General features: G+C 40.6%; 1 protein-coding gene across 1 annotated transcript in view; it reads right to left on the bottom strand.

Annotated features, from left to right (window-relative positions):
* Nucleotides 1–1,000: 1,000 nt before the first annotated feature.
* Nucleotides 1,001–25,563, bottom strand: part of LOC122689818 (putative MAGE domain-containing protein MAGEA13P) — a 71,024-nt gene continuing 46,461 nt past the window's right edge. Inside the window, exon 2 of the mRNA XM_043896573.1 lies at nucleotides 1,001–2,360. Within this exon, the coding sequence (XP_043752508.1) occupies nucleotides 1,301–2,296 (996 nt within the window). The 5' untranslated portion in view covers nucleotides 2,297–2,360 and the 3' untranslated portion in view covers nucleotides 1,001–1,300. The remainder of the gene's footprint in view (nucleotides 2,361–25,563) is intronic.

The raw sequence follows: 25,563 nt of genomic DNA, 5'->3' as shown, positions 1-25,563 counted from the left end.
TCCTGCTTTTAGTATCTTGGCCACAGGGCCCTTCTTTCTGTTGCCATGATGCAGTACTGGGAAGAGAAATGAACTAAGAGACAAAAGGTCTGCCTTAGGCTAGGAGGAGTGGGGACAGCTTGGATCTCAGTGAATTCAGACCAGGGATCCAGTCCTAGCTTTGTCACTTACTGGATATGTGATACTGGGTCCATGACCAAGTGGCCAATATGAGCCTTAGGTTCTTCATTTGTGAAGCAGGTTTAACAAGCCCTGACTTGTGGGACTGTCAAGCACATGGCCTGGCATTTAATGGACCTTTAATAATAACAATAATTCTAATATGATTTTGACCCTAGACTCTATCATTCTCCTGGGATTGTGTGTGTGTGTGTGTGTACGCGGGTGCTCCATGGCATCTCAGAGAATATACGGCACTCTCTGACATAAAACAAGTGAACCTCAAATGTTTCTTTGTAACAAAATTCAGTAAATTTTCCTTGCTAGTAGGTATAATCTTTAACTTGGATATTGGGTGGTCTTCCCCAGCTGAATGCAACCCAAAACTCCCAGAATTTGAGTCAAGGACTAACCCTTTCCTTCCTCCCAACTGCTCTTCCATCCAAATGACTATTTTCATTCGTTTCACCCCTATCGAAGATCTAGCCCTTGCTTAGGGTTGGCCAAATTACACTGATGACAACTTATTAATAATTAAATGTCCTTTCAGTGCCATGGGCTCTGTTTCTCCTAGCAGGGAAAAAGTGCCAGCCTCTGGGCACTGCTTCAAAGAAATATCAGCCTTTTCTCAGGAAATCCTTTTAGACGATGTGTACAGAACACCAAGTTTGTACACTGTATTTAGTGGTGTGGGGACAGAAGGCAGGACATCTTCCACACCTGCTCCAGGTGGAGAGTGGGCTCTGTTTCTCCATGATCCCAGAGGAACTGCCAGGGGCAATTTTCCATTCTAGGCTTTTCTCTCACCTCTAAGACCCACCTATAAGCACAAATAAGCCAGTGAGCCAGGATTCTCATTTATTAGAATTTAACTTCTCATACATTGCTTAATTAGCCAAGCAAATCTAAGTGTATATCTTTAACTTTACAAAACAACAGGTGAAAAGAGATATAGGATTCTTAGGATAACCACCTTTTACATTTTTTTCTTCTGTTTCTTGATCCCATCTATTTTATTGTTGGGCTCTTGCAGGTTTCTAAGGAAATTCCTATTCTAATGCCAGGTTTAACAGAATAGCAAAATACTTATTCTAAAATCTGACAAACAGCAATAAGTATGTGACCAACGTCATTCATGAACCTAGATGCTGGCCATGGCAGAAGTAGCATCTCCACCAGCAGCTCTCGCCTGGGCTTTCTCTTTCTCATCTCTCAAAGCTTCCTCATACCAGGATGGGAAGGAAGTGGGGTCAGCCCCATTGACCTTGGAAAAAAACTTCAGGATTTTCATCTTGCTGGTTTCAGCATGGGCCCTTGGACCCCACAGGAATTCATAGCATGGAGGATCACTGTTGGGCACCTGCTGGTACTCCAGATACCTTTCCTTCACCAAATCTTCGGTGATGAGCTTCCTGGGCTCCCCGTAGATGAAATCCTTCAGCCCAGCACACACCCCAATCATATTTAGCACCTGCCAGATTCTCTCCTCAGTAGCACGGTTGCCCTCCATGAAGATCACACCCAAGATATATATCAGGAGGCCGGTCTTGGGCATGCTCTGGCCATCATTCAGCATCCCATCGTAGGTGAGACCTAGTGTCGTCTGGAGCACATAGGAGTGGCTGGTTGGGTCTACTTCCTTTGCTTCAAGGCCAAAGACAATCTCCATGCATTCACAGGCTTTGCTGAAGATCTCAGGGAAGTGATCCTCATCCTCTTTGATGACATTCTCCAGTATTTCTGCCTTTGTGATGGGCTCCTTTTTTGCATATTTGGCATTCATCAACTGTACCAATTCAGCCACCTTCTTGTTCAGCACATCACCAAGCAAGAATGTGGGAACCTGGAAGCTGCTTAGACCCTCTTCTTGGCTGCTGCCCTCATTTGATTTGCTCAGTGGAATGGCTTCAATGGTAGTGGAGGAGGAGCAGGCCCCCTGAGAACTCTGGGGAACACTCTGTGCCCCAGCAGTAGGCACAACCTCTGGGGTGTCTTGGATCAAAGAGGAGAGCAAGGAGGCGGTGGCCTTCTTCTCCTCAGCTACAGGAACCTGTGAACCCACCAGGCCCCGAGCTTCTTTTTCAGCCTGAAGGCCTACTTCAAGCTTCTGGCTCTGACTCTTCTGACTGTGAGACATAGTGATGTTGTTGAGGGTGGCAGGCAGAGGCGTAGGCAAGAGGTGGTGATTAGAGCTAATTGATCTGAGGAAAAGAGGAAGAATGTGAGAAACTCAACCCTGTCAAGGCTATCTTAACAGATCTCCCCTTAGATAGTGCTCGGGTGGAGGTCTCCTGTTTTCCTGACTGATCAGTGTCCTAAGAATCCCGAGAAAGCTCCTCAGGGTGTAACCAGCTGGCTTAGCCTGTAGATTCCAGGTGAGACAGCAGGGTGTCCAAGGTTGGGCACTGTGGTGTCCCCTCTGTTCTGGTGTGGCAGACATTCAGGGACATCACCTTGACTGACTCCTGGCCTTGTCTGGGCTTCTTCTGCTTAGCTGACCTGAGGACACACATCTCAGACCATGGCCCTCACCCCCAGGATGATGTGAATCCGTATAAGAGGAGCTAAGGGGCACCTCAGGCTGCAGCTACAATCACAATCCTGCCCCCAACTCAGAGCACCAACAGGAGGGGGAAGGCCAGACTTTGTGATGTCCTCACTGTTCCAAGGTGGATGGTCCCATCAGTGCCCACTGAGAGGCCTCATCTTTCTCCTGTCCAGGCAGGCCTGCACCCACTCCTCTGCTGCTCTGAGACAAAAGTCTCAGAACAAGAGTTCACACTCCTCAAACCAAGAGGAGGGAGTGAGGGGGGCACCACATTTGGCCACACCTGCCAAGGGTCTACCTGGGGTGACATAAGGGCTGGATGAACTCTGGGGAGCCAACTCTCTTAATAGGGCGTTCATGGGAGTCCTTATGTTGAGGCTTGTAACTCCTCCCTCTGCTGACCTGAGGTAGCCCTCCCGAAATTAAGGTCTCACTTCCCTGAGATAGCAGAGGAGAAAGTGAAGGGGCACCACACTCAACCATACACCCTGGGTCCCTGATGACTGAAAGCAGGGGCAGGGAGGCGTGGGCCCCTTCTGTTCTTCAGTAGTGGGTCCACTCCGTGCTCCATCCTCCAGTAAACCCCTGGCAGAGCCTGAGACTCATCCCTCTGCTGCACTGAGCCTCATGAGACCAGCAGATGGGGGTGCGTTCTTCCCCTTCAGCTGACCTGCAGCTGAACCTTTGAGGCCCAGGCTCTGCCTCCCAGAGACCAGACAAGAGAGTGGGGCTTGGGGGGCTGGTGGCGGGCAACACAGGGCACTGGAGCAACTCTACTTGGGAGTCTACTGGGGTTGACGGCAGGAGTGGGAGAGGTCGGAGATCCATCTTTCCACAGCTGAAGGGCCTCCCTCTCCTACCTTCGGAGTCCTAGTCTCCACTCCTGCTAGGACTGGGGCTCCTCCCTCTGCCGATCGGAGGGTGAGCCCCTCAGACCATGGCGGCCACCTCGCAGGGACTACTGAGAAGGGCAGAGGCCAGGAATCTGCCAGACAGACCTGCGGGGTCTCTGGGGCCTGTGGCAGGGGCAGGGCGATGTCTGCACAACTCTGTCTACGTTGGGGTTCTGGTCCGGTAGAAACACTCCTAGAGAGGGCTTCTGTGGGGCGAAGGCCACCATGTCTGAGACCCCAGGGAGGCGGGGTTGTTGGGAGGATGGAGGCGCCTCCCTGGGCCTCTGACGGTAGAGAAGGGCAGGTCCCTGTGGGTCTCCTCGACCTCTCAGCCCACCTGGAGCCCACCGTTCCTTCATCCTGCAACCATCATCGCCCTGAGGTGCCAGAGACCGAAGTCAGAAGACAAAGAGGGGCGCAGCGCCCCCTAGCCCAGCTCAGGTCGCCTCAGAGCTGACAGCAGGCGGGGCAGGCGTCATGGGCCCCTGGGTCCCCAGAGAGGCCCTCTCAGCCTCACAGGGCAGGGTGGGAGCCTTCCTCCGCATCCTCACCTCCATGTCCCCCACCCTGAGTCCCCCACTGACGATGCCACTGTGCTTCAGTTCCCTGGGGTGGAAGTTGAGACACATCTAGAACCCTTGCCTGGGGTCTCCCAGGGACGAAGGCAGGGAGAGAGCATGCCAGAGCCAGGGGCTGAGTGGGCCTGGTCTCCTTACTCTGAATACTCACTTTGAATCCAACCAACCTCTGGTGGGGCCTGGACTCCTTCCTCTGCTGCACCTCAGGGGCACCTTGCTGGGAAAACCCCACAGGTTTCACCTTGACCGCGGCACTCTGAGGGCCCTGCCTGGATCCACCTGATGCCTCACCCTTCAGATAAGGAGCCTTCCCTCCCCAAGAAGGGAGTAAAGGGGAACCTCCACCTGACAGGCTTCTGTGGGGGTCCATCAGAGCTGATTGCAGGGTCAGGGGGCTATGCATGGCTCCCTGTGTGTTCTAGGTTGGGTCACCCTCATCTTCCCCTGGGCCTGCATCCCCTGCCCTCAGAAGGCCCTTCTCTCCCGAGATGCCCACTGCAGAAATGGAATGGGTAGGGTGGTGTCACCTGTTCCTGACATTCCTGCTTGGGGTCTTGGGTACATTTCTGTGGGAAGCCTCTGTTTGGGATGGGCAGATAATTCAGCCCTCCATAAGGGTCCTCTCTTTCATGCCTGGCAGGGTCTGGGAGTCCTTCCTTGGTTGACCTGAGTGCTCCCCTCAAATCAAAATCCTCACCTCCGTGTAAATGTATCTCTTTTGCTGGTGGAAGTCAAGAGTCTGCCACATCTGACTATCATACCCCAGGGTCTCCCAAGGCTAACAGCTGGGGTAGGATGGAGACCAGTTTCTTCTGTGGTGGGAGTTTTTAGTCCTTTCTCAGGATCATCACCTTGACTCCTGGCACTAAGTTAGCCTTCTCCCTCTGTGGGCCAGAGTCTGTCCATATCAAATCAACTGTGGAAGACAGCTGCCCAAGCTTGTCATTCTGGAACAACTTTACTGAATTTGTTCATTATTTCTAACAGTTTTGTTGTTGTTGTTGCTGAGGTTTTACAGTTTTCTGTGTATATGATTATATCATTTCAACTTGAAGAACTGCCTTTACTATTTCTTGTAAGGCAGGTTCAGTGGTGATGAGCTCCCTCACCTTTTTTGGTGTGAGAAAGTTTATATTGCTTCTTCATTTCTGAAGGAGAGCTTTGCCAGGTGTAGAATACATGTGCATGTATTTCACTATTTTCCTTTTAATGTCCATGGAATCAGAAGTGATGCTTCCTATTTCATTTCTGATATTTGTAATTCTGTCTTCTTTTCTCTTGGATAGCCCAACTAGAACTTTATTAATTTTATTGATCTTTCTAGAAAACCAATTTTGCGTTTCCTTGATGTTCTCTATTGTTTTCCTGTTTTCAATTTCTTTGATTTTTTTACTCTATTTTTCTCTCTGCTTTCTTTACAGTTTTGTTAAGATGTACTTCCATTTTTACTTAGGCTAAGCTACATATTTTAAATCTCTTTGGGCTTTTTTCTTTAACTTACAAATTATTTAGAAGTATGTTATTTCATTTCTAAATATTTCAGAGATACTCTAACTACCTTCTTATTACTGATTTTCAGTTTAATTCCATTGTGGTTTGTGAACAAACAGTATAATTTCTATTCTTTTAGGTATGTTTAATGGTTCTGAATTTGTTCTATCTTGATAAATGCTTTATGTCACTTGAGAGTAATATGTATTCTGTTGTTGTTGGATGGAATATTTTATAAATGTCAAGTAGATCAAGTTGATTGATAGAGTTCTTCAAGTCACCTGTTTTTCTACTGATTTTCTGCCTTTTTGGTCTATCAATTACTTCCAGAGTGGTAGTGAAGTCTCCAAATATAATAGTAGATTTGCCTATTTCTCCTTTCATCTCTATCAGATTTTGCTTCACATATTCTGATACTTTGTTTTTAGTTGCATATGCATTTAACATTTCTATATTTTCTTGGAGAATTGACTTATTTTTCACTATGTTATGCCTCTTTGTGTCCCTAATGATTTCCTTGTCCTATAGTCAAAACCAAAAAACAAACAAAAATTTTTCCATATCTTTACTCTTAGCCTACCTGAATCTTTATCTTTAAAATGAATTTCTTTAGACAAAATGTGATTGGATATTGTTTTATATCACTTTGACTATCTGTGTCTTTTAACTTGTATAATAGATCATTCACATTTAAAGTGATTGTTGATATAGTTGGATTAATGTTTACTATTAATATATTTGTAACTGTTTTCTATTTGTTTCATTTATTCTACATTTCTCCCCACTTTTTCTGCCTTCTCTGCTTTTATTTGAGAATTTAATATGATTCCACTTCATCCCCTCTTTTAATTGATCTATATCTTACTTCAGCTTCATTGACTACAGTAAAATCTTTGTGTGGATCACAACAAACTGGAAAATTCTTAAAGAGATGGGAATGCCAGACCACCTTACTTGCCTCCTGTGAAACCTGTATGCAGATCAAGAAGCAACAGATAGAACTGGGCATGGAACAATGGACTGGTTTCAAATTGGGAAAGGAGTACATGAAAGCTGTTTATTGCCACCCTGCTTATTTAGCTTATATGCAGAGTAAATCATGTGAAAATCCAGGCTGGATGAAGCACAAGCTGGAATCAAGACTGCTGGGAGAAATATCAATAACCTCAGATAAGAAGATGACACTATCCTTATGGCAGAAAGTGAAAAGGAACTAAAGAGTCTCTTGATGAAGGTGAAATAGGACAGTGGAAAAGCTGGCTTAAAATTCAACATTCAGGGTGGTCCTAAGATGGTGGAGGAAAGGACCAGGAGACCATTTTCTCCCCCACAAATTCATCAAAAGATCATTTGAACATTGAGCAAATTCCACAAAACAACTTCTGAACACTGGCAGAGGACACCAGGCACCCAGAAAGGCAGCCCATTCTCCTTGAAAGGAGGTAGGACAAAATATAAAATATAAAGAGAGAGACAAAAGAGTTAGGTATGGAGACCTGTCCCTGGGAGGGAGTCATGAAGGAGGAGAAGTTTCCAAACACCAGGAAACCCTCTCACCAGCGGGTCTGTGGGAGAGTTTTGGAATCCCAGAGGGCAACATAACCGGGAGGAAAAAAAAAGAAAAAACACCCACAGATTAGGCACCTAACTGCACCTCCCAGAGAAGAAGTAGCCCAGAAGTTTGCGTCTGCCAGCAGCGAGCGGTGGCTGAACAGGGAGTCATGGCTGCATGCTTAGGGTAAGGACCAGGCCTGAATGCCCTGAGGGCTCTCTGAGGGAGCTAATGTGAGATAGCAACCCAAACTGTGGGACAGCCAGAGAGAGAGAAATAAAGAGAGAGAGAGAGAACTTTCCTGCGAAAAGCTCTAAGACACATCCTGGCCTGCTCACAGAACAAAGGATTGAGGGTACACTAGAGGAGAGCTAGCCAGCTGCAGACCATCCCCTCCCCCAGCTGGAGGCAGGGAGGCAGGTGGGCGACAGCCAGAGCTGGAAGGTGAGGGGCAATCTCAGCCCCAGAGACTGCATCCTCCACCAAACTGTGAACAGGCTTCCAGTTGCTAACCAAGTCTTCCTGGGATTCTGGATGGTTGACATCTGCCCGAAGGGTCGCAGTCAGAGATCAGCTCACCAGAGGAGACACACGGCACACCTGAGATGGTGCTCTCACTGCACACCCAGGAAACCAAGGGGTTGGGACCGGGAAGGTGATAAGATGCACAGCCCACCTGGGAGAGTGCACTCACCAAGCACCTGGGAAGGGCACAAAACGCAGGCCCAGCTGAGTCTGTGCCCTTGTGGAGTATCAGAGAACCTGAACCTGAGTGGCTTAGACCTGGGAAGTGTACGCAACCCAGGGCCCACTTTAGACAGTTTCCCTGTAGAGCAACCAGGAGCCTGAGCAGTGTAGACCGGGAAAGCACACATGCTGTGAGCTGGGGCAAACCCAGCATGGTCCATACACTATGAGCTCTCCCCCTACACAGAGTTCCTCCCTCCCCACAGCACAACTGAACAAGTGAGCCTAAATAAGTAACCACCTTCGCCCCCTTGTGTCAGGGTGGAAATTAGACACTGAAGAGACTTGCAAATAGAGGAAGCTAAAATAAACAAAGAACAGGGACCTGCTTTGGAAGTGACAGGTGCAACAGATTAAAACTCTGTAGCTGGCATTGACTACATTGGAAGGGGCCTATAGACCTTGAGAAGAAGTATAAGCTGGAACAAGGAACTATCTGAAACTGAAGTGACCCCACACCATCCTCAACAGCTCCAGAGAAATTCCTAGATATATTTTACTATTATCATTTCTTAATTTTTAATTTTTTATTTTTAAGTTATTTATTACTAATTTAATTTTCATTTTTATAATCTACTATTACCTTGCAAAAAAAGACCCTATTTTTTTTTTAATTTTTTTATTAGTTGGAGGCTAATTACTTCACAACATTTCAGTGGGTTTTGTCATACATTGATATGAATCAGCCATAGATTTACACTTATTCCCCATCCCGATCCCCCCTCCCATCTCCCTCTCCACCCGATTCCTCTGGGTCTTCCCAGTGCACCAGGCCGGAGCACTTGTCTCATGCATCCCACCTGGGCTGGTGCTCTGTTTCACCATAGATAGTATACATGCTGTTCAAAAAGACCTTATTTTTAAAGCAAATTTTATATATATATTTTTTATAGTTATTGTGATTTTTTTTAATATTGTATTTTTGAGAGTCTAACTTCTCTAGATTTTTAATCTTTGCTTTTTGGTATTTGTTATCAATTCTGTACCTTTAAGAATCCAATCTTTGGTACCCATTTTTACTTAGGAGTGTGATTACTGGCTTGCTCTCTCTCCTTTTGACTCTCCTTTTTCTCCCCCAGGTCACCTCTATCTCCTCCCTCCCCCTTCTCTTCTCTACCCAACTCTGTGAATCTCTTTGGGTGTTCCAGGCTATAGAGAACACTTAGGGAACTGATTACTGGCTAGATCTGTCTCTCTCCTTTTGACACCCCCTCTTTTCCTCCTGGTCACCTCTATCTCCCTCCTCCCTCTTCTCTTCTCCATGTAACTCTGTGAACCTCTCTGGGTGTCCCTCACTGTGGAGAATCTTTTCACCATTAACCTAGATGTTTTATAATCAGTGCTGTATGGATGGAGAAGTCTAAAGGCTACTGCAAGAATAAGACTGAAAGCCAGAGGCAGGCGGCTTAAATCCAAAATATGAGAACACCAGAAAACTCCTGACTCCAGGGAACATTAATTGACAAGAGCTCATCCAAAAGCCTCCATACCTACACCGAAACCAAGCTCCATCCAAGAGCCAACAAGTTTCAGAGCAAGATATACCAAGCTAATTCTCCAACAATGCAGGAACATAACCTTGAGCATTAAAATACAGGCAGCCAAAAGTTACACCAAACCCATAGACACCTCAAAACTCACTAATGGACACTTCATTGAACTCCAGGGAGAGGAGATCCAGCTCCTCCCACCAGAACACCGATACAAGCTTCCCTAACCTGGAAACCTTGACAAGCCACTCATTCAACCCCACCCACAGGGAGGAACCTCCACAATAAAGAGGAACCACAAACTTCCAGCATAAAGAAAGGCTACCCCAAACACAGCAATCTAAACACGATGAAAAGACAGAGAAATATTCAGTAGGTAAACGAACATGATAAATGCCCACCAAACCAAACAAAAGAGGAGGAGATAGTGAGGCTACCTGAAAAAGAATTCAGAATAATGATAGTAAAAATGATCTAAAATCTTGAAAACAAAATGGAATTACAGATAAATAGTCTGGACAGGACCAAGAAGATGTAAGAAATGTTTGACAAGGACCTAGAAGAAATAAAAAAGAGTCAATATATAATGAATAATGTAATAACTGAGATCAAAAGCACTCTGGAGGGAACCAAGAGTAGAATAGCTGAGGCAGAAGATAGGATAAGTGAGGTGGAAGATAGAATGGTGGAAATAAATGGAGCAGAGAGGAAAAAAGAAAAAAGAATTAAAAGAAATGAGGACAACCTCAGAGACCTCTGAGATAATGTTAAACGCACCAACATTCAAATCATAGGAGTCCCAGAAGAAGAAGATAAAAAGAAAGACCATGAGAAAATACTTGAGATTAGTTGAAAATGTCCCTAAAATGGGGAAGGAAATAGCCATCCAAGTTCAAGAAAACCAGACAGTCCCAAACAGGACAAATCCAAGGTGAAACACCTCAAGACACATATTAGTCAAATTAACAAAGATCAAACACAAAGAACAAATATTAAAAGCAGCAAGGGAAAAGCTAAAAATAATGCACAAGGGGGATTCCCACAAGGATAACAGCTGATCTTTCAATAGAAACTCTTCAGGCCAAAGGGAATGGCAGGATATACTTAAAGTGATGAAAGAGAAAAACCTACAGCCCAAATTACTGTACACAGTAAGGATCTCATTCAAATATGAAGAAGAAATCAAAAGCTTTACAGACAAGCAAAAGATCAGAGAATTCAGCACTACCAAAACAGCTCTTCGGCAAATGGTAAAGGATCTTTGCTAGACAGGAAATGCAGAAAAGCTTTATAAACTTGAACCCAAAACAACAAAGTAAATGGCAATGGGATCATACTTATCAATAACTACCTTAAATGTAAATGAGTTGAATGCCCTAACTAAAAGACAAAGACTGGCTGCATGGATTCAAAAACAAGACCCCTATATACGCTGTCTACAAGAAACCCATCTCAAAACAAGGGACACATACAGACTGAAAGTGAAGGGCTGGAAAAAGATATTTCATGCAAATGGAGACCAAAAGAAAGCAGGAGTAGCAATACTCATATCAGATAAAATAGACTTTGAAATAAAGGCTGTGAAAAAAGACAAAGAAGGATACTACATAATGATCAAAGGATCAATCCAAGAAGAAGATATAACAATTATAAACATATATGCACCCAACATAGGAGCACCGCAATATGTAAGGCAAATGCTAACAAGTATGAAAGGGGAAATTAACAGTAACACAATAATAGTGGGAGACTTTAATACCCCACTCACACATATGGATAGATCAACTAAACAGAAGATTAGCTAGGAAACACAAACTTTATTTCTTTTTATTTTTATTTATTTGTTTATTTGATACAATGGACCAGTTAGACTTAATTGATATCTATAGGACATTTCATCCCAAAACAATGAATTTCACCTTTTTCTCAAGTGCACATGGAACCTTCTCCAGGATACATCACATCCTGGGCCATAAATCTAGCCTTGGTAAATTCAAAAAAATTTAAATCATTCCAAGCATCTTTTCTGATCACAATGAGGTAAGACTAGATGTCAACTACAGGAAAAAATATTAAAAATACAAACATAGGGAGGCTAAACAACATGCTTCTGAATAACCAACAAATCATGGAAGAAATAAAAAAAGAAATCAAAATATGCATAGAAACAAATGAAAACACAACAACCCAAAACTGATGGGATTCAGTAAAAGCAGTGCTAAGGGGAAGATTCATAGCAGTACAAGCTTACCTCAAGAAACAAGAGAAAAATCAAATTACCTAACTCTACACCTAAAGGCAACTGGAAAAAGAAGAAATGAAGTACCCCGGGGTTAGTAGAAGGAAAGAAATCATAAAAATGAGGCCAGAAATAATTGAAAAAGAGACAAAGGAGACCATAGCAAAAATCAACAAAACTAAGAGCTGGTTATTTTAGAAGATAAATAAAACAGACAAACCACTAGCCAGATTCATCAAGAAACAAAGGGAGAAGAATCAAATCAACAAAATTAGAAATGATAATGGAGAAATCACAACAGACAACACAGAAATACAAAGGATCATAAGACACTACTATCAGCAACTATATGCCAATAAAATGGACAACTTGGAAGAAATGGATGAATTCTTAGAAAAGTAGAACTTTCCAAACCTGAACCTGGAAGAAATAAAAAATCTTAACAGACCCATCACAAGTATGGAAATCAAAACTGTAATCAGAAATCTTCCAAAAAACAAAAGCCTAGGACCAGATGGCTTCACAGCTGAATTCTACCAAAAATTTAGAGAAGAGCTAACACCTATCTTACTCAAACTCTTCCAGAAAGCTGCAGAGGAAGGTAAACTTCCAAACTCATTCTATGAGGCCACCATCACCCTAATATCAAAACCAAAGATGCCACAAAAAAAAAAAAAAGAAAGAAAAGAAAACTACAGGCCAATATCACTGATGAACATAGATGCAAAAATCCTCAACAAAATTCTAGCAAACAGAATCCAACAACATATTAAAGAAATCACATATCTTGACCAAGTGGGCTTTATCCCAGGGATGCAAGCATTCTTTAATATCCACAAATCAATCAGTGTAATACCCCACATTAACAAATTGAAAGATAAAAACCATATGATTATCTCAATAGATGCAGAGAAAGTCTTTGGCAAAATTCAACATCCATTTATGATTAAAAAAAACCTCAAAAAAAAAAAAAAAACAAAAACAACCCTCCAGAAAGCAGGCATAGAAGGAACACACCTCAACATAATAAAAGCCATATATGATAAACCAACAGCAAACATTATCCTCAATGGTGAAAAATTGAAAGCATTTCCCTTAAAGTCAGGAACAAGACAAGGGTGCCCATTCTCACCACTGTTCAACATAGTTTTGGAAGTGTTGGCCACAGCAATCAGAGAAGAAAAGGAAATAAAAGGAATCCAGATAGGAAAAGAAGAAGTAAAACTCTCACTGTTTGTAGATGACATGATCTTTTACATAGAAACCCCTAAAGACACCACCAGAAAATTACTAGAGCTAATCAATGAATATAGTAAAGTTTCAGGATATAAAATTAACACACAGAAATCCTTTGCATTCCTATACACTAACAATGAGAAAACAGAAAGAGAAATTAAGGAAACAATTCCATTCACCACTGCAACAGAAAGAAAAAAATACTTAAGGAATAAATCTACCTAAAGAAACCAAAGACCTATATATAGAAAACTATAAAACACTGATGAAAGAAATCAAAGATGACCCAAAGAGATGGAGAAATATACCATGTTCATGGATTGGAAGAATCAATACAGTGAAATGAGTACAGTACCCAAAGCAATCTGTAGATTCAATGCAATCCCTATCAAGCTACCAACGGTATTTTTCAGAGAACTAGAACAAATAATTTCACAATTTGTATGGAAATACAAAAAATCTTGAATAGCCAAAGCAATCTTGAGATAGAAGAATGGAGCTGGAGAAATCAACCTGCCTGACTTCAGACTATACTACAGAGCTACAGTCACTAAGACAGTATGGTACTGGCACAAAGACAGAAATATAGATCAGTGGAACAGAATAGAAAGCCCAGAGATAAATCCACACACCTATGGACACCTTATCATTGACAAAGGAGGCAAGAATATACAATGGAGAAAAGACAATCTCTTTAACAAGTGGTGCTGAGAAAACTGGTCAACCACCTGTAAAAGAATGAAATTATAACACTTGCTAACACCATACACAAAAATAAACTCAAAATGGATTAAAGATCTAAATGTAGGACCAGAAACTATAAAACTCCTAGAGGAAAACATAGGCAAAACACTCTCCAACATAAATCACAGCAGGATCCTCTATGACCCACCTCCCAGAGTGATGGAAATAAAAGCAAAGATAAACAAATGGGACCTAATAAACTTAAAAGCTTTTGAACAACGAAGGAAACTATAAGCAATGTGAAAAGTCATCCTTCAGAATGGGAGAAAATAATAGCAAACAAAGCAACTGACAAAGAATTAATCTCAAAAATATACAAGCAGCTCTTGCAGCTCAATTTCAGAAAAATAAACGACCCAATCAAAAAATGGGCCAAAGAACTAAACAGACATTTCTCCAAAGAAGACATATAGATGGCTAACAAACACATGAAAAGATGTTCAACATCACTCATTATTAGACAAATGCAAATCAAAACCACAATGAGGTACCATTTCATGCTGGTCAGAATGGTGGGAATGCAAACTAGTACAGCCACTATGGAGAACAGTGTGGAGATTCCTTAAAAAACTGGAAACAGAACTGCCATACCACCCAACAATCCCACTGCTGGGCATACATATCAAGGAAACCAGAGTTGAAAGAAACATGTGTATCCCAGTGTTCATTGCAGCACTGTTTACAATAGCCAGGACATGGAAGCAACCTAGATGTCCACTGGCAGACAAATGGATAAGAAAGCAGTGGTACATATACACAATGGAATATTACTCAGCTATTAAAAAGAATGCATTTGAATCAGTTCTAATGAGGTGGATGAAACTGGAGCTTATTATACAGAGTGAAGTAAGTCAGAAAGAAAAACACCAATACAGTATATTAATGCATATATATGGAATTTAGAAAGATAGTAATGATGACCCTATATATGAGCCAGCAAAAGAGAGAGACACAGATGTAAAGAACAAACTTTTGGACTCTGTGAGAGAAGGCGAGAGTGGGATGATTTGCAAGAATAGCATTGAAAGATGCATATTATCCTATGTGAAATAGATTGCCAGTCCAGGTTCTATGCATGAGACAGTGTGCTCAGGGCTGGTGTGCTCGGATGACCCTGAGGGATGGGATGGGGAGGGAGGTGGGAGGGGGGTTCAGAATAGGGAACACATGTACACCCATGGCTGATTTATGTCAATGTATGGCAAAAACCACTACAATATTGTAAAGTAATTAGCCTCTAATTAAAATTAATTAATTTAAAATAATTCAACATTCAGTTAACAAAGATTATGGCATCCAGTCCCATCACTTCATGACAAATAGATGGGGAAACAATGGAAACAGTGACAGCCTTTATTTTCTTGGGCTCCAAAACCACTGCATTGGTGACTGCAGCCATGAAATTAAAAGACACCTGCTCCTTGGAAGAAAAGCTATGACAAACCTAGATAGCATATTAAAAAGAAGAGACATGCTGACAAAAGCTCCATCTAGTCAAAGCATTGGTTTTTTCCAGTAGTCATGTATGGATGTGAGTGTTGGACCATAAAGAAGGCTGAATGCCGAAGAATTGATGCTTTTGAACTGTGGTGTGGGAGAAGACTCTTGAGAGTCCCTTGGATTGCAAGGAGATCAAACCAGTCCATCTTAAAGGAAATCAATCCTGAATATTCATTAGAAGGACTGATGCTGAAGCTGAAGCTCCAGTACTTTGGCCACTGGATGCAAAGAACAGACTCTTTAGAAAAGACCCTGATGCTGGGCAAGATTGAAGGCATGAAGAGAAGGGGACGACAGAGAAGAAAATGGTTGGATGACATCACTGACTCAATGGACATGAGTTGCAAGCTCTGTAAGATGGTGAAGGACAGGGAAGCCTGGCATGCTGCCATTCATGCGGTTGCCAAGAGTCGGATATGACTGAGCAACTGAACAACAATAATCTTATATATATCAAATATACTTCACCTCAGGTTTATTGAGATGTATAAGACATATAATACCATGTAAGGTTAAGTATACAATGTAATAATTTGTTATGAGTGCATGCTAAGTTGCTTCAGTCATGTCTGACTCTCTGCAACCTATGGACTGTAGCCCACCAGGCTCCTCTGTCCATGAGATTCTCCAGGCAAGAATAGTGGAGTGGATTGCCATGCCCTTCTCCAGGGGATCTTTTAACTCGCATTTTCTGCATTAGCAGATGGATTCTTTACCGCTTCACCCTGCACCATCTAGGAAGCACTCATCATCTAGTGTGTGTGTATGTGCGTGTTAGTCACTCAGTTGTGTTCAACTTTTCGTGACCCCATGGACTATAGCCCACCAGACTCTGTCCATAGAATTCTCCAGGCAAGAATACTGGAGTAGCCATTCCCTTCTCCAGGGGATCTTCCCAGCCTAGGGATTGAATCCATATTTCTTACATTGCAGGCAGATTCTTTACCGTCTGAGCCACCAGGGAAGCCCATGGTATGTGTATATGTTGCAAAGTGATTACCACAATAAAGTTAGTTTAACACATCCGTCACCTCATATGGTTATAATTTTTTTTTTTTTTTTTGGTGGTGGTAAAAACTTTTAAAATGTACTGTTAGCAACTCTCAAATACATAATACAGTACTGTTAACCTAGTTACCATTCTGTGTATTATCTTACCAGAACTTGTTCCTCTTGTAATTGAAAGTTTGTATCCTTTGACCACCTTCACCCATTTCCACATCCCCCTTCCCCACCCTACCCCAGCAACCATCAATCTGTACTCTGTTTCTTAGAGTTCATTTTTTTTTCAGGTTAGACATGTAAGTGAGATTATATATTATTTCTTTTTCTCTATGAAACTTATCAATATGTTTTTTAAAATTAAGTTTCCCTAATTTATAATATTAAATATTTTTCATTCATTTACATTTACCTTCAAATAACACAAAGCTGCTTCACATATAGTGTATGTATTTTATTAAAGAGCATTCACAATTCCTTCCACCTATTCCTTCTGACATTGCTATTACATTCATATTTTATGTATATGTTATAATCACCCAGTACATTGTTACTAGGCAGTTATCAGAGCATTTAAGAATAGGAAAAATTAATCATTTTATTTCTTTCCCCTTTTCCCATGCTCTTCCTTTCTTTATGTAGATCTAAGGTTTTGATCTGTATATTTTCCCTTCTGTCCAAGGAAGTTTTAACTTTTTTTTTTTTTTTTTTTTTTGCAAAATGCATGTATGGGCAATGAATTCCCTCAGTTTTTTGTTTGTGTGAGAAAGTTTACCTTCTCTTCACTGTTGAAGAACAATTTTGCTGGATATAGAATTCTAGTTTGGTGGATTTATTTTTCAATACATTAAATATTTCACTTCACATTCTTTTCTGCATAGGTTCTGATGAGATGTCCACTATAATTCTTGTATCTGTGTATTAGTTTCCTAGAGCTGCCAAATTATCACAAACTGGGTGCCTTAGAACAAATTTATTTTTTTCACTGTCCTGGAGGCCAGAAGTCTGAAATCAAGGTATTGGTAGGACTGCTCTTTCCCCAAGGCTCTGGGGCAGAATGCTTCCTTGCTTTTTTTGTCTTCTGGTGGCTCTAACCTTTGTCTTGGGGCTGCATGACTCCAATCTCTGCCTCTATTTTCTCATGACCTTTTCTTTTCGTTATCTCCTTTGTGTATTCTGTATCTTCTCTTATTTTTACAAAGATATTTGTCATTTGGTTTAGGGCCCATCCAGATAACCCAGGATGATCTCATCTTGAGATTCTTCACTTAATTACATTTGCAAACAATGTTTTTTCCCAATAAAGTCACATTCACAGCCACTGGGGGTTAGGACTGACACATCTTTTGTGGGACCACAGTTCAACCTACTAAAACCTCTTTCTCTATAGATAAGTTGTTTTACCTCTCATTATCAGTTATTTAGATCTTCATTAGTTTATACCTACAATGATATTTAGTTTTTGGTATATAGTTTTTCTACACCTTTTGTCAGATTTATCCCTATGTATTTCATATTTTCTGATAACTACTTTAAAATCACTATTTTTCATTTAAATTTGTAATTATTCATTGCCAGTATGTAAAAATAAACTTTATATTTGTATATAGACTTTGTATGCTGCAACATTACTAAATTCAAATACTGGTTTTTGAAGCCTTTTTTAAAAAAAAAAAAGATTGATAAAGTGTTCTATATACACTATCTTGGAGTCTGAATAATTTTTACATCTCTCTTTCTGATCTGAAGGCCTTTTCCCCCTCATGTTGCACTGGATTGAACCTTCAGTATGAAGTTGAACAGTGTTTCCCTGCACATCAGTTTTAGATAGTAGTTCTTGAATACAAACACCCAAGAACAAATTTCAGCATGTGAACATTTGCCGCCTCACCACCTGCACTGAAAAAAACCTAAGGTTAGGTAATATACTTTTTGAGTTGAATATAACCCCCTAGTTTTAAAACAAGAGTAGGATACTTACTAGGGCAAGTTTAATTCACAAAAACCTTGACAGAATGAAGGCAGTGATTTCAGGCTAGAAACAGAGAACTGAGAAGAGCTACGTGGACATTGTGAAAATGAGGAAGAATGGAAAAGTTGCATATAAGGGAAATTTGTAGGAAGAAAGTGAGACAATTCACATATCTGCTGAGACTTATATATTAAATGTAGTCACATTACACTGGGGGGATTTTAGATAAGACATCTAAAATAATAGGTCATGCATGATGAAGGGTGGGAGAGAAAGAACAGAATGAACCACTGAGTGGAGTGGCTGTGATGAAAGGCTTGGAGGAGACACTCTTTCAGGCATGTCGACTGTCAGAGCTGATCGTGGGAAGATGAGGAAAAGTGAAAGTTCATTTTGGGAAGGCTCTTTAGAAGTGCTAAAAATAAATGTTCCCTTTCTGCAATTAGAGTGTTTTGTCTTACAGGATCCCCTTACACTCCCATACTGAGGTATCAAGAGTGGTGCTTTTTAAATGTTGAAGCCACCCCAGAGTTACCACTCCTGGGGAAATTCCTTGCTGACTAAAGAAAGCCTAAGAGTATGGTTCTTCATTGTCTTGGGAAGGGACATATAGGGAAATAACAAAATGTGTTCAAGCACTCAGAGATCTGAAACCTTTGCCATTTGGCTCTGGTGAAATATATAATCAGTTTTAGCATGCACCTGAAAAGGCAGAACTGAAACATTCATGAATCACCATTCCAAAGTTTTCATAAGTTTAAAATCTAAAGATTCTATCCTCCTGAATTGGGGAAGTCTTTAGTACTTCGTCAAATAAGATAGTTTAACATAGTTATATCAAGCTGAGAAACATGCTTAACAGTGGGAACCACGTTAATTAAATAAAATTTAGAAGAATTTACTATAAAAATGATGCTCTCACCTTGTGATGTTTTTGTGAAACGCAGACATGCTTCATATAGAAAATAAAACTCTAAACATACATAAATATACATAACCTGTATGTAAACATACATAACCTTTCTATTCGCACCCTCCAAGTTTCCTACTGTGAACGATTTCTGTATATTCGTGCAGAGAATTTAGCTTGAACATTTTTCCATGTTTTAATTTGCACCATCACTTTATTTTCATTGACTGAATAATATGGATCTTTAGGGTTTTTTCAGTTTCTTATATTACAGATAATATGACAATAAACACTCTTCCATCTTAGTGTACTTACATAATGGTTTTTGTAGGATAAGTTGCCATAAATGGCAATCAAAAACTTATGCACTGACTTCCCTCGTGGTCCAGTGTGGTTAAGAATCCACCTGCCAGTGCAGGGGACATGGGTTTGAGCCCTGGTCCTGGAAGATTCCACCTGCTGCGGGGCAACTAAGCCCCTGTGCCACAACTACTGAGCCTGCTCACTGTGGAGCATGTGCTCTGCAACAAGAGAAGCCACTGCAATAAGAAACCTGTGCACCATGGTGAAGAGTAGGCCCTGTTCTCTGCAACTAGAGAAAGCCTGCTTGCAGCCACGAAGATTAATTTATAAGTTAATTAATTAATTAAAAAACAAAAAAAGTATGTACATGATAAATTTTAAAATGTATATACACTTTACAATTTGTTAGTTACTGTCATATTTTCCTATAAAATGGTGCCAACTTATATTCTCACAGTACTCAAAAACACTTGCTTCCTTTACATTCTTGCCAACACATTTTAATTTTTGCCAATACGACTGGAGAAATAACTCAGAGTTTTAATTTGCCTTTTACAATTATTAGTAAAGGTTGTTTTAAGTGCACATTGGACAGTTTTATTTCTTATTCCTTAAAGTGTTTGTTTCTTGTCTTTGTGGATCTGTAGTTCTTAATATAACATTAACAATGATAGGTAACATCTTTAGAGCACCTGACTATGTGCCAGGAATACTTTAAGCACTTTATATATTTATTATTTTATTTATTCTTCACAAAAACCCAAAAGGGAAGGCCATACATTATCTCTATTCATCTGACAACATAACTGAAGTACAGAATGGTGAAGTAACCTGCCCAAGGTCATATAGTAAGTGGCTGCATTGGAATTTGAGCCCTGGGAGTTTGACCCACAACTTACTCTCATAATTGGAATTACATTGAATTTGTAGGTTAATTTGGCAAGAATTGGTATCCTTACTCTGTTTATTTATTTGTGGCTTTCTTGGATCTCTGTTGCTGTGTGTGGCCTTTCTCTAGCTGTGGTGAGCGGGGACTATTCTCTAGTTGTGGTGCTTCTCATTGCGGCAGCTTCTCTTGTGGAACACAGGCTCTAGGGTGTGCTGGCTTCAGTAGTTGTGGTGCAGCGTCTTAGTTACCCTATGGTATGTGAAATCTTCCCGGACCAGGGATCGAACCTGTGTCCCCTGCATTGGCAGCTGGATTCTTATCCACTGCACCACCAGGGAACTCCAATATCCTTACTCTTTTCAGTCTTCCCATGATCACTTATTCATGCTCTTCATTTATTTAGATTTTTAAGGTAACTTTCAATTAAAATTTTTATAATTTTATATGTAATGGTCTTGCACAACTCTCAATGGACTATTTCTAGGTATCTAAGATTTTTGTTGCTAGTATAAATGATACTTAAACATTTTGACTGCATTTATAACTCTTTGTTGCTAGTGTGTAGAAATATCAATAAAATTTTTTTTATATATCAACACCACTTTCAGCAGTGTGTCTGAATCCCCTTATTAGTTCCAAAATTTTTTGACTCTGTTCTCTTGGTTTTCTATGTAGGTAAACTTGTCTTGATTAATACTAGTCCTATTTCCTTCCTTTCCAAATCTAGTAACTTGTTTCTTTGTTGTTGTTGTTTTTTTACAGTGCTAGGAACTCTAGTGCAGTGTTGAATAGGTAGGATGCCAGTCCATTTCTTAGTAGTTAGACGCCTATAGATTCACAAGGAACATAGCCATGTTAAAGGCATGGTGAGGACAGACTTCCTGGTGGTTCAGTGGCTAAGACACTGCAGGGGGCAGGGGTTGGAACCCTGACCAGGGAATTCCTACATGCGGCGTGGTATGGCAAAAAAAAAAAAGGTATGGTGAAGGCTTGCAGTTAATACATCTGCTACCAATTATATAACATTACTATGTTTAAGTTACTATTCTAAGTGCTTTATATGTGTTAGTTCATTAAATCCACCTAAAATTCTGTGAGGCTGGGACTAGTATTAACTTTATTCTGTTGTTGAGGAATCTAAGGCACAGGGAGAATATGTGACTTGTTCCATGTCACACGGCTAGTAAGGGATAGGGTCCACATGGTGAGGTTCTAGAGTTTACCCTTTTAACCATTACAGACTGAATTAAAATTCTATTCTAATACATTTACTTTAAATAGAAGATGGAACTGTAATGTCACTTGCCTATGATAAAATAACAGCTAGTGTGGGTTACATTTATTTTGAGGTTGTGAGAGAAATGCAAACCATCTTAAATTATACCTATATGGAAATATAAAAAGAGGTCTACACTAACGAGTTAATGTCTCCATCTTCTCTGCCTTTATAATCACATGCAGACAACGTGAGCTGGGTTCTCCAATAAGATGTGAAATGAAATAACAAATGTTCATCTAAAGCAGAACAATGATCAAGGAATGATGGCTTTGCCATATGTAATAATAAATAGTGTGTTTTTCCCCAAAGAGTTTGTAACCAGGACTTTTACATACAAAGTCTGATTACTTTAAGAAGACTCACACTGATGTTTCCAAAATTGGTGTGAGATCACTTGCAGGTCTTTTTGTTCATGTATAATTATATTTGGGTAGTATTTCTAAGGTAGAGAGAAACATTTTCCCAGTCAGAGCCAGTCAGAAGTGAAATGCCAGTGCCCCTGGTATGAAATAAGGCCATCTGATACCTCTGTAATGGAATAGTAAGTCAACAATTAACAATGTGAACTGGCCCATAGGAGCTCTGAGCCATACTATCCATTTATTTGTAAACTGATGAGTTACAATGAGTGGGCAAAAGTCATGCAAGTTTTGTTTTCATACATTTCCTCTGTAAACACAGTTACAATTTCTAAATACATAGGTGACATTTGCTATCACAGCGAAGTGTAGCACTTCCCAAACTAATCTGATATTAGCGTCATGAGCGATGGCAATGGGTGGTTTTTTAGAAAAGGAATTCAATTATCAAATTAATTTAGTCTGTCTAACCTACCCTACAACTTGATCATACTTCTCTCCCATGTGAGATTATTTGGGATGTGGGTACAGTCATCTTGTATCAGCCCAATTTCAGATATCCATTCCCTTTTTCATCAAACCTACTTACAATAAATATGCCTTAAGAAAAATAAGTGTGTTGTTTGTATTCATATTTTATAAAGATATTTTTGCCCTAAGAGAAAAGATAAATGTAAACCAGCAGTAAGAATACTGTGTGATAAGTGATCGACTAAAGCAAATAACAATATATATAGCAGACAATGGAAACTTAAGTCTTCTGGGGAATTTGGGAAGGTTTCATAGAGATGGTGGCCCTCAGATTGAGAATAAAAAGATGAATAGGAGTTTTCTGGGCAGTCATGGGTCCTTGCTCATATACGGTATACTTAAGCAAGCTGGTGAGGGGCAGAATCAGATTTAGGAGGAGGGCAGACAGGCAACTGCACAGGGTGTCAGTATATTCTGGGTGCTAAAACACTAAAGTGTTAAATATTAAATAGCAAATGACACCAGTTCATTCATGCTTCAATCTACAGTTCTTTACATAACTGGCAAAATGGAAATCAGATCCCCTTTGACTGAAATATTCAGTACCTGAAGTAGAAATAAAAATATTCCTGGTGGTGCTGACTTGTCATGGTTGAACAGTTTTTGCAACACACACATGCAAGTTGCAGGTTCCAACTACAGGCAGATGGCACAACCAAACCCACGACCAGTCAGAGGACAGTCACCTAAATTCAGCAGCAAAGAATAGGACTATTTATTTGGAATAAGAAATTTCATCTAGTAGCTACATGTTAAATGGTTCACTATGCCTCCCAAGAGGTTGTCAGAATTTGGAAATTGTATGGAATAAATTAATGTCACAAATCCTTTAGCTAAAATGTAAAGAAGCATATAAATTTTATTATTAGAAAATTCATATCTTTCCATCCTCACTTTAAAATATGGCCGAGGAAGTATGTATTTAAAGAATATCAACTTGATGGGGTGCCGAATTAGTAGCCATCCAGGGAGTACCACTTGTTATCATTCTGTCTCTGAATATAGGGGAATAATGAGAGATGAGGCTTCAGAGATCAGCAGGGGACAAATAACTAGCAGACCATATAAGCAACGTAAAATATAAAATTTATCTTATGTGTCATTGGGATCCATGGAAAGGATTTAGCTAAGAGATTGGTGTAATCCCATTTATGTTTCAGACAAATCACTCTGCTAGTCATGCAGAAGATAGCCTGAGCAGAGAGAGGAGGGGGCATGATTAAAGGCAAGAAAACTACTTAGGATGCTGCAGACATAGTCTAGGTCTGAAATGATGAAGCACTGAACTAGGCACTACCTGCGGAGATGAAAGGGATATTAGAGATTCGGAAATTTTTTTAAGAGGCAGATGCCACAAGACTTGGTGGCCGATTGGGTGTGGGGGATAAAGTGGAGTTATGAGTCCAGAAAGACTTATTCGTCCATTCATTCCAAAAATATATTAATGTTCTGTGTTGTGCTCTGCTAGAGTGCTTCAGTCGTGTCTGACTCTCTGCGACCCCATGGACTGTATCCCACCAGGCTCCCCTGTCCATGGGATTCTCCAGGTAAGAACACTGGAGTGGGTTGCTGCGCCCGTCTCCAGGGGATCTTCCCAACCCAGGGATCGAACCCATGTCTTTTCTGTCTCCTGCATTGGTAGGTGGGTTCTTTACTACTAATGCCACCTGGGAAGTGCATTAATGTTCTACTTTGTTCCAGAAATGGCTTAGAACCTAGAAATCTGAAGATAATTAAAACATAATCCTTGTTTTAAGGTGAAAGAAGCAGAAATGAATACGAATAATTATAAAAGAGCATGATGGGTTATTGTAAAATTATGTACAAGCTACAGTGGGGGCAGGAATAGGAGGAAGTGTTTTACTCTACCTGGGAAATTTGAGGAAGGCTTCAGAGAGGTGGTAGCACTTGAACCAAGTCTTCAAGAATATATAGGAGTTGGTTGGATGATCACAGATCATCCTGGTAAAATCATTCCTGGAAGAAGGAGCTGTGTGTGCAAAGGCTCATAAGTTTAAGAGAGCATGACTGTATTTGGGTACTGAAACTTCAAATTTTTCAACCTGACAGTGTGGGTGAATGAGGGGGCGAGAGATGAGAGAGGCCATAAGCAATGAATAAGAGATAAGGGTGAAGAGCTAGAATGACTAGGTCATAAAGTGCACTGGAAAAGCCCACGCTGAGGAGCGTGGCCTTGTCAGATGAAGAACTAACATCGTCTGCATCTCATTCTATTTTTAAATTTTGAACTGAAGTATAATTAATTTACAATGTTGTGTTAATTTCAAGTGTACAGCAGAGTAATTCTGTCATATATATATATATATACTGGGTTGACCAACAAGATGTTACAGAAAAATGTGAATGAACTTTTTGGCCAAATCAATATAAATATGTATAAGAAAATGTATATATAAATAATTTATAATATATATAATATATGTACTTTTTCAGATTCTTTTCCTTTATAGATTATTATAAGATACTGTGTATGGTTCCCTGTGTTACAGTAAGTTCTTGTTGTTTACCTATTTTATATTTAGTAGTGTGTATATTAATCCCAACTCTGTATCACTTTAGAAATGATTCTGCTCTTTTTACATAAATATAAAATTTCATTCATTTGTTTATTTTTGCCTGTGCTGGGTCTTGGTTACTGTGCGCAGACTTTCTCTAGTTGTGGCAATTGGGAGCTACTCTGTAGTTGCGGTGTGTGGGCTTCTGATTGTGGGGGCTTTTCTTGTTGCAGAGCATGGGCTCTAGGCTGTGTAGGTTCAGTAGTTGCAGCTTGCAGGCTCTAGAGCTTGGGCTCAGTAGTTATGGCACATGGGCTTAGTTGCTCTGCAGCATGTAGGATCTTCCTGGATCAGGGATCGAACTTGTGTCCCCTGCATTGGCAGGCAGATTCTTAGTCACTGGACCTCCAAGGAAGCCCTGATTCTACTCTTTGAAACAGAGTCATGCAAACAAACTTGATCCTGTTTTTCTGTGTGTGTTTCTACAGTCCCTACTGTTTTTCCATTTATCAGACTTGAGTCAAACTGAAAAAGTTTGAATCCTAGGTACATTGCCACTTATTATTAGACCTTGGGCAAGTCATTTTACCACTGATTCTTTTCCCTGTTCTGTTAAATGGGGATA

This window comes from Cervus elaphus, chromosome X (genome assembly GCF_910594005.1).
Source record: "Cervus elaphus chromosome X, mCerEla1.1, whole genome shotgun sequence".
Taxonomy (NCBI): Eukaryota; Metazoa; Chordata; class Mammalia; order Artiodactyla; family Cervidae; genus Cervus; species Cervus elaphus.
Note: the sequence above shows the minus strand (reverse complement) of the source record. Positions and strands in the feature narration are given on the sequence as shown.